The sequence below is a fragment of the Carassius auratus genome, chromosome 28 (assembly GCF_003368295.1).
Source record: "Carassius auratus strain Wakin chromosome 28, ASM336829v1, whole genome shotgun sequence".
Taxonomy (NCBI): domain Eukaryota; kingdom Metazoa; phylum Chordata; class Actinopteri; order Cypriniformes; family Cyprinidae; genus Carassius; species Carassius auratus.
Genome location: NC_039270.1, coordinates 651,427 through 665,544, shown reverse-complemented (window position 1 = coordinate 665,544; position 14,118 = coordinate 651,427). Strand labels below are relative to the sequence as shown.

General features: G+C 41.0%; 1 protein-coding gene across 3 annotated transcripts; it reads right to left on the bottom strand.

Moving 5' to 3' along the window:
- Positions 1 to 290: 290 nt before the first annotated feature.
- LOC113046556 (growth hormone receptor-like) lies at positions 291 to 13,884 on the bottom strand. 3 transcript variants are annotated; one of them, XM_026207370.1, is made up of 9 exons: positions 13,591 to 13,884; positions 11,844 to 11,920; positions 4,494 to 4,611; positions 4,188 to 4,376; positions 3,556 to 3,734; positions 3,302 to 3,455; positions 3,129 to 3,216; positions 2,685 to 2,757; positions 291 to 2,499 (listed from the first exon to the last, which is right to left on the bottom strand). In XM_026207370.1, the coding sequence occupies exons 3-9, from the start codon at positions 4,609 to 4,611 to the stop codon at positions 1,906 to 1,908; spliced, it is 1,395 nt and encodes a 464-aa protein (XP_026063155.1). In that variant the 5' UTR covers positions 11,844 to 11,920; positions 13,591 to 13,884; the 3' UTR covers positions 291 to 1,905. The 3 variants fall into 3 exon arrangements, with proteins under 3 accessions (XP_026063155.1, XP_026063153.1, XP_026063154.1); XM_026207368.1 differs by having other exon boundaries at positions 4,188 to 4,357; XM_026207369.1 differs by having other exon boundaries at positions 2,685 to 2,754; positions 4,188 to 4,357.
- Positions 13,885 to 14,118: the final 234 nt, after the last annotated feature.

The following is a 14,118-nucleotide window of genomic DNA, read 5'->3' as shown; positions in this document are numbered from 1 at the left end:
TGCATAGACGTCCACTGATGTTCTACCAGGTTAATGATATTTTCTGTAAGCTAACCAACACCTAAACCTACCCATCCTACAAACCTGTGCAGAAAACTGGATTCGCATCAACAACATCTTTTGGCTGATTTATGAGCCTTTTTAACTAGTGAGGATCAGTCAAATGTTTCACTAATGGGCTGAAAATGTATTTGCACGCACGCACACACACACACCGGGCCACATTCATTCATCCTAAACAAAACATCAAAAACTGTGCGTTCGTGTGTTTGTGAACCACAAAACCTGCACATTTTTAGTTTTACTTTATTTGACCACAATGGAATATGGTTATCCCACAAATGGCAACATTTACATGAGGAACAAAGACTTACAGAAAGCATACAAAAATAACCTAATGCACAAAAACACGTTGTAGTTAGAATACATACTGCATTTCTTTGAAAGCTGACACCTTTACTACTCTATAAACCTCTTTTTAAATATATCAGAACCTCTCTGATGTGTTTCTATAACTGATCTGCAGGTAGAACATGAACGTTTTAACCTGCACAAGTGATGTGGTCTTCCATCTGCTCGCCACCAGAGCTCACCTTCCTATTATATTGACGCTCACGCTACACAGACTGTTTCACATCATCCTGGACTACATTTCCCATGTTCCATTGCACTGATTACACCCTCACCTGCAGCCAATCACACACCTTTAATACCAGGCTCTAACCACAGTTCAGGGATGAGTATTGTTTGCGTGTGTCAGTGATAGCAATGTTATAGTCATTCTGAGTTTCGCCTAGTTCCTAGTCTTGTTCTTTGCCTCACCTTTATCTAGCCTGTTTAGCCTAGCTTTGTTATCTTAGCCTGTCTCCTCCTTTTGTCTGTCTGCTACCTGCCCCGGATCACCCTTTATATTGCCTTCTCAGACATAGTTTATACCTCGCCTGGACTATTGTCTGAGGATTATCTGTTTGCTTTGCCCTTTGTATCGACCCATGTCTGTTTACCGGACTACTCTTTGGTCTTGCCCTCAGTGTACCTGTTTTCCATTGTCCGACCCTTGCCTGTGTTGACCATGTCTTTGAATAAAGCTTTGCAGATGGATCCCCATGCCTCCGTATCAATGACAATACACCCCAAAGACAAATAATCCCTCAGGAAAACAAGAGTCATTGTTTCTGAAATATGACCTGACACTGAAATGAGTCTGAGAAACAGTGTTTCAGTGAAACAGAATTACAGTGCTTCAGTCTCTCTAAGGCACACAAAGAAAAACAGTGCACACTCACACACACACGTTCACGTTACAGTAACATTATCTCTTTCTATTTGTGACACTGTTATAAAATACTTCTACATAGCCAAGAACAAACACATAAAAATGAAAAACATAAAAAACAGCCATTTTTGACCTTTAATATCTTTTCTTTATGAATACAGTACAAAACAGAGTCATGTATATATTTGAGGATCAGCGTGTGACTCAAGCAGTGACCCTTTCTCTCTCTGTTCTTTAATCTGTCCATTACAGAAACATTTTCCTCTTTTTAGTCATTTCTAGTCAGACCTTAGATTCTGTTCTGATCATCAAATCTGTGATCTGATCCTCTCTACACGAAAATCTCTCTCACACATCATTAATTGCCTGTAAAATCTTAAAATTTGGTAGCTAAATAAATTACTCGACTTTCTATAATTCCTATCAAATCTATACATTTTTCCAAACTAAACTCAATGAATTAGATTAAAATCATGTTAATTTAGTCCATATTATTGCATTGTCACTTTACTCGAGCAGGAGCAGCACTGCGAAAGACTTAACGCTAAAACACGCCCTGCACTGCTGCTAATGCGCTGCTTGTGTGTGTGTTATTAGATGCTTCTGCAGATCCTGTCTGGTGAATGAGGTTATGAAGGCATGCCAGCTTCGCTTGGGTTCGACTCTATCGTGCTCAACAGCACCTCCTTCTGCATCTCCAGTAGCGTTGCCAGCTGGCTCTTCTTTTCTGCTTCGTCATCCGGTCTCTGGTTGAACAGCAGGTAGGGCACCAGATGTAGAGCGCCGGAGGGCATCACACCGTTCACACACGTGTAGAAGTCCTGAGTGGGCGGCGTTGTGGGGGCGGGGCTTAGGATCATGCTGTAGTTCATGCCTGGGACAGACGTAAGCTCTGGGTGGGCAGGCCCAGGGTCTGCAGGGGGCGTGTCCTCCTCAGAGTAGGGGGCGGGGCTGTGGCAGTACGGTGCAGGGGTGCAGTTGGTCTGAACAGACTGTTGTCCATCAGGGCAGGTGACGTACTGCTTGATTGGCCCAATCAACACACTCGGTGTGATCGTCCTGATCAGCACATCCTCCTGTATACCATCAGACTGGATGATGCTGGGTGTCACAGCCGGTCTCGTGTCCACACTCACATGGGAACATGTCTCCGTGCAGTACTGTGGAGACCTATAGCCGTGAAAACTGGAGAAATGCTGATCGATCTCATCAATCTTCCCCTTCTGTTGTGACAAGAAAGAGCAGAAGCTGAAACTTCAAATTAAGTTCTGAATAAATCGTTCAACATTGTTGTGCTAGTTGTCGTGACATTGCTATGCAGTCGCTAAGCTATGTTCTGATCTGAACACTAATAATAAACAGTGTAACTCTGAGCTGGTGTGTGTGATGTGTGACGGGACTCTCTGACCTTCAGCAGAGCGGGTTCAAGCCCTGGGATGCGCGGTTTGGGAATCGCTGGCAGGAGGAATGATTTAATCCTGCTGGAAGAACACAAGCAGTGAAACACATCCATGAGACAGTGATACAAAACACAGAACTTAGCTAAATGAGGACCTTCAATAGACTTAATTTTATAAACCACACATTGACTCTGTATTCATAGCAAATCACAGTAGAGTATTTCAAATATTTGTATTTTTTACTCCTGACAGAACTCTTATTGCATGTTTACATTTTCAGGTAAAAATCCTTTATTATGTTTATTAATCACTTTTCTGCAGATTTGTGACTCTCTGTGCCAGATCTTTACGTCTAAACAAGCCTCTAGGTCCATGTTCTCATGTGAGCTAATGATGCAGATCTACAGATCCATCTGTGAGACCAGAGCTATGAGCTTCATGACGTCACTGACCACATGCCTCGTCGGATGTTCCCCAAACTAATGAAGAGGAAGATCATGATGGCGATGCTGGTCACAAGGATCAAGGCCAACATTTGATCTGAGAGACAGACAGAGACACACTTAGAGCGGCAGCTATCAGTCATGACAGATGGGTTGATATATGTGTAAGTGTTTGTGAGTACCGGACAGAGCTCTGCCGTTGATGGTGACGATGATGGACTCACTCCATACACTCCAGTGTTTGTTGCTGGTGGTGCGGCAGCGCACACTGAACTCATACCTTCCCACCGGCAGATCCAAAAACTCCACATGAGGCTCGCGCAAACGCTCCATTACCTACAGACCAATAGAAGACAAATAGTTCGTCTCCATTCCTGTCTCTTCTACAGTTATCATGAAAATGGAGACATGATAAGCAGACTCTGTGTGTCTGTACCCTCCAGTTGTCTGGCTGAGCGAGGTTTCTGTAGCGCAGCTCGTAGACCAGCATCACCAGTTGCTCATGAACCAGAGACTCAATCGGATGCAGCCAGGACACTAAAACACTGCGGCCGACTTCACCGATGCTCTCGTTCAGCATGATATACGTCAGGTTAAAGGGAGGGTCGGTCTCCACTGGGGACAAAGAACACGAGACTCATTAACAAACATGATGATGAGCAAACCTCAGGAGAAACCTAGAACAGAAGAGTTCACGAAGACACACTGTGAAAGCCTGAACATTTACAACCGTGTAGAGGCCTAATGTAGGGTCAGTATTTGGACAGTATGAACAGAGAGCAGTAGTTTGAAGAAAACTCTCATAGTGCTTGTTATATGCTATGATGTGTCCTTCACATCAATGCCAATAAAAAAAACTTTATTTTACAGACTAATCAATGTATATAACTGTATATTAAACTGTATGAGTGAAGTGTTGAACAAGAAAAATCAAGCTGAGTGCGAACAGTCTGCAGGTCTGAGCCGAGCTCAGTGGATGAAGCTAGAGAAGCTTTTTCAAGAGCTGATGCCAGCTTCATCATATCCTAATGTTTTATAGCATGCGTAATATTTAGTGTAAAGCATCACCTATCTCGACCACGTCCAGGCAGTGTTTCCGAGAGGTGATGGGCCCCGTGTGTGTGTGTGCCGTCACGTTCATGCAGTACATCTCCCAGATCTGAGTGTGTTTGGCATCAAAGAAGCAGCTGTTGATGCCGCCGCTCACGTAATCAGGACACTCCTGAGGAGCACGCTCACTGTGAGGAGACATGACGTCTGTTCACTATTAACAGCTACACGCTACATAACAAACACTAATCTGGTGAAAATGATGATAAATCAGAGCGATTGAAAGTTACACAGATGTATTGAAGGCACGCTGTGAAATCTCACCCCATGGTGTACAGGAGCGTGTAGGTGACGTTGTCCTGATTAGCGATCGGATGCCACCAGCAGGTGAAGATCTCCATGTTGGGCGAGCGGCAGCGGTAAATATACGGCCTTTTGCCATCTGCAATGAAGCAAACAAAGACTGAAGATCTCAGAGAAGACATCTATTGCAGCATAGCAGTGACAAATTACATGAAGCAACTACAGTGGTGTCAGAATAAACACAGAATGTATAGGCTGTACTACACTTAGTTTGCTTATTGTGCCCAAGAGCACATATGTCTTATTAACAAGAAACTGCAGAGCTGTAGGTCCAACTATGCAAGTTTGCGATGCTGCTTGCAAATGTTAAGTTATGGTTTGGGAAACACAACGTTGAACCATGTTGACAGTACTTGTAGTTGGCTAACGGTGTCGAAACATTTCAAGTGTTGACGTAGATACTTTCTATAATATTTCCAGCTCTTTGGGTTGATGTGGTCATTTCTTACCGCAATATCAAGTGTGAAGATAATGAAACATTATGAAGAAGAAAGTCTTATTGTGCTCAATTACAGTTTTTTACAACAGCTTGGACACATTTCTTAAAACTTATTTACTTGTCACTTATTCATAAAAGCAGTCTATGTGAGCTAAGCTGCGAATCATTGCTTTTGGCACAAAATACATCCCTTGAATGACTACAGCTTTGAAAGGACATCAATTAATTTCTCACTCAGACACAATCAATGCCAAAATTGTCACGCCGCAGGGTGCCGTCTCAGCTTCCCCTGAGGTCTGTGTTGTCCTGTCTGTTCGGTAGCTCGTGGTCTGGCAATCAGCTCGGAGATCTCTGAATCTCGGAGAATAAAGATTCTCCTTTTCTCTTCTCTGCATCTGAGTCCTTTGTCTAGTACGCACCCTGACAGAATCTACTCACTTCCCTTCACATCCCTGGTCACACATAGCGATGGACTTCGTGACTGGCTTGCCTCCATCTAGGGGCAAGACGGTGGTTCTCACTGTGGTGGACAGGTTCTCAAAGGCGGTCTATTTTATTCCCCTCCACAAATTGCCGTCAGCCAGGGAGACAGCGACTACGGTCTTAGATCACGTTTTCCGTATTCATGGCCTCCCGGTGAATGTGGTTTCTGACAGAGGTCCCCAGTTTGTGTCTAGATTTTGGACAGAGTTCTGTCGACAGCTGGGGGCGACTGCGAGCCTATCTTCCGGTTATCACCTGCAGACAATGGTCAGGCCGAGCGTGCAAACCAAGATTTGGAGAGAGTCCTGCGCTGTGTGGCGTCTTGGAGTTCCAGGTTGACCATGGTAGAGTATGCGCACAACTCCCTCCTGGTCTCATCTACGGGTTTGTCTCCCTTCCAGTGCTGTTTAGGCTGCCAGCCACCTCTATTCCCCTCTCAAGAATCTGATGCCGTTGTTCCCTTCGCGCATACTTGGAGAATCGCCAGAGAAGCCCTCACTCAGACTGGCGAGAGGAACAAGGCATCGGCGGACCGTCACCGTACTAAGCCCCCACTTTACCTGTGCGGTCAGAGAGTCTGGTTGTCTACTAAGGACATTAACTTCAGACTGCCCTCACATAAACTGGGACCCAAATTTGTTGGACCATTTATCATAGCCAAGGTGCTTAGTCCGGTGTCAGTTCGGCTCAAATTGCCCCCTCAGTTTAGAAGGATCCACCCGGTTTTCCACATTTCTAAAATTAAAGCCGAATTTCGCTCCCCCCTTCAGCCCCTGACCTCTGCCCTTCCGCCTCCTAGGCTCATCGAGGGGTCGCCTGCCTATACTGTACTGCAGCTCATTGATGTTCGGCGTAGGGGTAGAGGTCATCAATATCTGGTAGACTGGGAGGGTTATGGTCCGGAGGAGAGATGCTGGGTTCCGGCTCGCGATATTCTGGATCGCGCTCTCATTGATCAATTTCATCAGCGTCATGGTGAGTCCTCCGGGGGCGCCAGGAGGCAGGCATGTACTGGCCATCGGGACTACCGGGAGATTCCCGGTGGGCCGCGGTCTGGTTGGGCCGGTGCGTTATGTATTTTGTTTTTAAATCATTATTTATCGCAAATATATTCGTAAGTATATTTTTGTACAGTCCAATTCCGGCCTTACGTGTCTCTCTCATGAAGCCGCAAGATGCTTTTTTTTTTTACGTTAGTCACAATAATTTATTTAAAACATTACAAAAAGCAGTATAAAGAACAGATAAAACGACGCGTGCGCATGATGCTGATGCGAGCTGCGAGACGTGACGTGTTCACTGCTCATTGGCCAATCAGAATCAAGTTATAGCCTTGAAAAGCAGCTGTTTTACAACTGCGACGAAATTCAATATGTTAAATAATAAAATATCTAAGCGTAATGGAGGGGCCGAACGTTGAGAGAGAGAAAACGACAAGCACGTGAGACAGATGCCACCAAATGTGTCCAGATAAATAAATTATTTGCTGGAAGGCAAAAGACTTCAGTGAAGACGTCCTCAGGGCGGGACTTGACTGCTGAGGTGAGACAGAAATGTAATGATACACGTAGGCTACTGCATTGTTTTGTTTCAAAAAGTTAGGATATTCCAGCTGTAATATGCCACCACTCACTGATCTATATAAACTGCATTTAAAATTATCAGCTCTCAAGTTCTGTCTATTTTATTACAAAATTCAGACAATACCGTTTTGGCGTCAGAGAATGTGACGTGACAGATCGCTTTAGCGCCTCAGTTCAAGTAAATCGATCATCTGTTACTTTCTGTTTAAAGATACAGTACAACTTACAGAAATTTATATATGCCTCAGAAATAATATCGATCAGTAATCAGTCAAAACAGCAGGAGAACAATTATTTCACAGAATGTTACATTTACCTCAAGAAAGCCCTTTAAAGACCGTAGCAGGTTAGTTGAGATTGAAAAATAGCCATAAGAAAGGAGTATTTTGCTAAATATGTGCACTACAGAACATATTTAATATATTTTCACCTAAAGTATTTTACATTTGATTATGCAATATCTGTACCTGAAAACGGTGCTATTTATGATAATTTTTTAACATTTTTATTACTGACTGTTCACTTGTCTTCATTAATGTTTGAACTTAATAGTTAGTGTTTATTGTGGTATTGAAATTAGAATTGTGAAATGAGATTGCAGCTTATTTACAAAGAGAACAATAGCAATTTTATTTTTATCTTTGTTTATGTATTTATTTTTGGCAGGGCAAGAAAAGTTCTGAACCCTAGCATTGAGCTCTGAATTAGAATAAAGTGACCTGACATTCAGCCAAGTATGGTGACCCACACTCAGAATCCATGCTCTGCATTTAACCCATCCGAAGTGCACACACACAGAGCAGTGAACACACACACACACACTGTGAACACACACCCGGAGAAGTGGGCCATTTATGCTGCGGCTTTTTAAAGGCTTTTGATTATGTTATGAAAAATTTAAAATAAATCACTACACAACGTTCTTTGTCTTAATTACTCTTTTATTTTATTGTAGATCAGTGGTCTTTGTAAATAATGCTTACTATAGTTCAGTGGTCTTAATACTAGCCTACTATAAGCAGCCAACAGGTCAGGGTCAGAGGTAATTTGTGTGAATTAATATAAAAAAAAAAGTGTTATGTTGCAGCACATGAAATATATTTACAGCAGAAATTGTGTACCCTAAGCATTAATATTTCTATTAGAATAATAAGAAGCACATAAATTAAGACCTTTAGATATTTAAAATAAAGCCTGATAAAATAATTTACATTTTCTTTGTTTATTATTTTAATAGTTTTTTCTTGGTTTTGATAGTAATACATTCTAATCAGTAATTTTACATCCAGATTAATGTATGTATAGACATGTAGTGTGCGTGTGTGTGTGTGCGCGCGCGCATGTTTACATGCATGGTGGGCCGGTCTGGATGAAGTCCAGGGCTGATTTTTTGTCCCAGTCCAGCCCTGCCAGGAGGCGTCCCTGAGGTGGGGGGTACTGTCACGGTGCAGGGTGCCATCTCAGCTTCCCTTTTGGTCTGTGTTGTCCTGTCTGTTCGGTAGCTCGTGGTCTGGGCTATCACCACTAAATCAGACTTTAGCGACACTTTAATTTAAGATTGTTCTGAGGTTAAATACAGATTTGAAATAGAAAGATAAGGTTTAATAGCTATGATACTGTTTTTGAAATAAATTCTTTAGATAGCTATGACGGGAAACACTGGCATGTAATATTAAAAAAATAAAGCATAAACATAAATGCAAATATGGGAATCACGTATGTTATAATGTGCTATTCTGTGTCCTAAACTCCTGAAAAACTTTAGAGCAATCAATCTGATTTATGAAAGAAATATCTGTATGTGTGTGTGAAAATATTCAGATGTAATCCTGTAATGGTTAAAGGGTTAGTTCACCAAAAAAACTAAATTATGTCATTAATAACTCACCTTCATGTCGTTCCAAACCCGTGAGACCTCCGTTTATCTTCTGAACACAGTTTAAGATATTTTAGGTTTAGTCCGAGAGCTCTCAGTCCCTCCATTGAAGCTGTGTGTACGGTCTACTGTCCATGTCCAGAAAGGTAAGAAAAACATCATCAAAGTAGTCCATGTGACATCAGAGGGTCAGTTAGAATTTGTTGAAGTATCGAAAATAAATGGTTCTTTTGGTGATTGATTCTGAACTGATTCTGTGCTAGTGTTATGAGCCCAGGTAAACCGAAGGTTTGAATCATGACGCCATTACGTTGAGCGCAAAAGAACCAAGAACCGTTTTCTTAAACCGGTTTATTGAATTGAACTGTCCGAAAGAACTACTGGTGATCCGAAAACCGATGTAACCGGTTCTTGACTCGTGAACGAGTCAGTCTTTTGTTCGTTATCTGGCTCGGCTCGGTGTTCATCTTCAGTTCTCTCTTCACAGCAGTTCAGTTAGTGTACTGTGTGAGTAAAGCCTGGCTCACACTACAGGATTTTTAGCCCGATTTAGCCCCGATTTCCCCCTCTCAAGAATCGGAGAAAAAATCTTGTTGAGCACCTCGATCTGTCCCGATGTTCGGCGCGGATTATCTGGTAATATGAGGCGTTCACCAATCGAATCTCGCACCTACCGATCTGCTCGCACACAAATCGGGGCAGCCCCAATTATTATCAAACACGTTTGATATTTAGAATTTAAATCGGGATGATGATGGCTATATGATTACGTCAGTACTTTCACAGCCAATGCGCAAAACTGCAAAACAGCTGATGTGCGGCTTCATTGGATAGTGGAGATGGAGGAAATAACTGTTTCTTGGCATTTTGTAGTAACAAAACTGCTTGTATAATATGGCAAAAACCCATCAAAACTATAAGTAGAAAGAGAAGCGCTGGAGTGAAATCACCTCAGTATGAATGCACTGGGTGAGTGCAAAAAGCGCACGTTTAAAGACAAAGGCGCTCCCTCTGGCATAATAATCGTATTAATATCTTGCAGTGTGTGATGTGCCATGATGTTAAAATCTTGTAGTGTGTGCATGTTTAATATTTGAGGGAAGATAATCTGCAAAGATTCTCCACATGTGTGTGCTGCAACCAGATTTCAAAATCGATTATGATTTTAAAACTCCTGTAGTGTGAGCCCGGCTTAAATGAATTACTCCGGGTTATTGGTTTGTTTGAAGTCGGAGGGAGTGTCAGCCACATTAAAAAAATTGAACAGCTTAAGTCATTTGTGGATTAATGCACATTGGAGACGCAAACCATTTTAAACGATTCAGTTCGATTTGGTGAACTGAATGATTTGTTCGCGAACTGGATATCACAAACTGCTTTGTTTTGAACTCTCTCTCACAACAGACACGGAAGAGAAGACAATGCTGATTAAAGTGGTAGTTTTTGCTATTTTTGGACCAAATTGTATTTTCGATGCTCTGATGTCTTATCTTTCTGGACATGGACAGTAGACCGTACACACAGCTTCAATGGAGGGACTGGGAGCTCTCGGACTAAATCTAAAATATCTTAAACTGTGTTTTGAAGATAAACGGGTCTTACGGGTTTGGAACGACATAAGGATGAGTTATTAATGACATAATTTAGTTTTTTTTTATGAATTAACCCTTTAACATTTCACAAGTAATTGTAATGACACATTATTTTCTCAGTGCCTGTAGCAGATTACAGTTACATTTATTTTGTAATTAAATTACATAATTCAGTTACATTTAACTAGTTACTCTATATATTTTAAAAGTCTCCCTAACAGATGTTTTTGGTGTTAAAAAACCTTCAGCCCTTCAGTTCTTTTCAATGTACTCTGGCTTCTTTAATTCTTTATTTTTGACTACACTAATTTGCATTGCACTTGATATATTTTGTTGGTGGTATGTAAATGAGATGTTGAAACTGAAATCAGGAGTTTTTAATAAGCAGCAAATTAGGAGTTTTTTGAGGAAAAGGTCGTAGTTAATGGTTTGTTAATGGCATGAATTAGACCTTAAAAGAAAGGGTGACCAGATTTTTCCCTTGTGTCCCCACATAAGATGCACTTTTCTTACTCGTCTGTTTTTATATCAAACGGAACTAATAATAAAAGAGATTCGGACATAAAGCAGGTCTTGATGTTTCTCTCACTCTTAGGATGTGTGCCATGGATCGCAGAAGCCTCATATAAGCTCATATGTATTCGCGATTCAGTTAAAAGATCATGATCTTATTCTTAAATGACAATAATTTTGATATGTAAACCTTTGAAATCACAATCCCATCTGAATATTTAACAGCTTCACAAACAGTAGGCTACATTTCTGTTTTGCAAACATTAAATAATAACGAAAGTACTGGAATAAAAGTCCGGATATTGACTCCGATGTTGTGATAAAGATTAACTGGCCTTTAGAACAAATGTTATGTTTCAAATAAAAAGATGTGTATGCTACATTATGCCAGTGATGTCTTTGTTTAAAAAACACTGGATGAAACAATCTTCATTCTCTTATTTCAAGTGACTCTTTTCCATAATTAATTCTTTTAAAATAATAAATATTTTGTCATAACCTATAAGTAAATTAGACAACAGATTATTTTGTTTGGTTGTATGATCTCTATTCTAAAATCAATTATTCAAAATCATCTAATCAATGCTATCAGCTCTGTTTCTAATATTCAAATGTAGACTAGAGTGTAAAATGTACAATCTATCAGACTTTTTGTAGTGCATCAATAAGGATTTGGTCCAATTATACTGTGTTGTAATGCTTCTCATCCAGTGTGAAGAGTTCTGCAAACCACACCCCAATCACCAATGACTCCTCCTCCTCCTCTAGCACACACCTCCCTTTCGTTTGGTTTGTTCTGTGATCCGTGACGAGGTCTTCACTCACCTTCCTTGGACGACTGCAGCGCTTCAGTGACGGTCATCCAGTGAAGCGTCAGGAGCAGAAAGCACAGCATCACGCGTCTGCAACACAAAACAGCACTGCTACACTTGACTGCATGAGCTGACAGTAAATACACAGTGTGCGCACACACACACAGGTGTAACAATAAATCCCACATCATGCAGAACTTCAGAGGCACACATCTTTAAAAACACTGAGATCTGTTGACAAAGGCTGATGGGAACTGGAAATACTGGAACCCTCATTATGCCACGAGGACTCGAATTCACAGCTTTCAGTCACGTGACTGTCTCCAAGACCTGGAGGGCAAAACCTCCACAGAAATGCAGGGCAAGCCTGTCAACACCCCAGCTGCATCACCACTTTCATTTTTGTAATAACTCAGAGTCTGTTATTCCTTACTTCAACGGCTGGTTTGATCTCAGAAAACCTACAACAGCCTGAAATCACTGAACCGATATTTGACTATTATTTAACTCAAAACACAAATAACACACAGTTGACATTAGAGGTGAAGCGAGTTATTACATAATGATGATGAAAAACAAACATGATGAACATTAAAGCCTCTCTCAATCACATCAGATCATGTCGACAGGAGAGACCCAGGAAATGATTCACAGTGACTTTAACTTCCACACCGTTTCCTTGAAGCATCAACAACTGTGTTACACAAAAGCAGAGTGATGACATGCATGAGTTACAAAAGCATCTTTAATGCTGTTGTGAATGCGGCTCTGGCGTGATACGTGTTGTTGTGAGGCATGATGGGATTGCTAATGCTAGTCAGGATCTGTTTCCTCTAAGAACTCTGTTCAGTGAACTCAGCCCAATACTGCACTCTTAGTGACATTCATAACAGAACAATAATTATTATAGTGCTGTTCATTACAAACAACATTTATTTTAAAGGGGCGGTTGCCCCTTTTTTTCTCTCTTGGCTTGATTGTGTTCATGGGGTGAAGTCTAACATGATAATACTTTGTTTTCTGGTAGTTAAGTGACCTGAGGTTGACTAGTTTTAACATGTGAGAACACGTCCAGTGATAAAACACTGATGGTATGAAGGAGTCTCAACAGCGGGAATCTCACACACACACACACACACACACACACCTAATTAATTCATTTACAATATATATGTTGTATAATTACAATGAAGCCTGATAGTTATGATAGTTTAACACTTTTTACATCACATTTTCATTGCTGTGATCTGTCTGAATAACTTCCTAAACACATGATGAATACCTTTAACACAAACACAAGAATCAATTCTAAAACAGACTTCAGTTAATAAAACTGTGCGGTCCAGTAAAATGTGTTCAATAGCAATATAAAAAAGCTTTGTAGAATATTCCAATAATTACTGTTTTACTAAAAGAGCAGTCTTAGTCAATATCTGTTGTGTCTCTATGATTCAGGTCTTATCTTATTCTCTTATATGTGTTATATATGACACAATAAACCTCCAACTGGATGACATCCATCAGCCATGTTAACACATGATATGAAAGATCTGTCATCTCAAAGACAGATGAGGTGTTTTATGTCCAAACGGGATCCATGACAGTGACAGACATGTTCATTTTAACATACTTCAGCACATTTACAATAAAACAGCACAAGCTATCTGTCTCAGAGCCAGCTATATTTGCCAGGTTTATTAAAACACTAGATTAGAAAGCAAGCCAGAGCAGGGGAAATGCAGAAAAGAAGCTGAACGGACCTGTTAGATCAGCAGGATTGAGTCCGATAGAAAGCGCTTCAGACAGAGTCCATGTTCAGTTCTCATACCTCTCGCCACTTTAACAGCTGAATGCCTCTACCTTGATGAACCCGACACTTCTCTCTCCACACTCACTACACACCTGCTCTTGTGTTCATGAAGATGAGCTTACAGAGGAGATAAAGGAGTAATCCTGATACAGCAGATCATATGACAACAACTAACAAACAAACAGCGGAGAGATCTAGAAACTCAGCAAGTCCCTGGGAACAAGACTAAAACCTGTCAGACCAGATTCACTCCAACAAGACACAGTGCAGGAAGCACAAATCAATATCTGCATACTACACAAACTCACCACACATCTGTATGTATTGGGTTTGTTTTAGTCGCATGATGATGTTCATACAATTAAAGCTTATTTATGCAGGAATGTTTGTCCTGACAGAAGCTGAATAGAGAGAAAAATAGCAAGCATCACGCAGTGGGATTTATCTGAAAAATCTCACAGAACAGAGCCATTTTTAT

Coding starts and splice junctions, on each gene's coding strand:
- LOC113046556 (XM_026207368.1), bottom strand. CDS start 11,913: ATGCTGTGCTTTCTGCTCCTGACGCTTCACTGGATGACCGTCACTGAA. Junction 4,358..4,493: donor ACGCTCCTGTACACCATGGG/GTGAGATTTCAC, acceptor GTCTCCTCACAG/TGAGCGTGCTCCTCAGGAGT. Junction 2,758..3,128: donor AACATCCGACGAGGCATGTG/GTCAGTGACGTC, acceptor GTGTTCTTCCAG/CAGGATTAAATCATTCCTCC.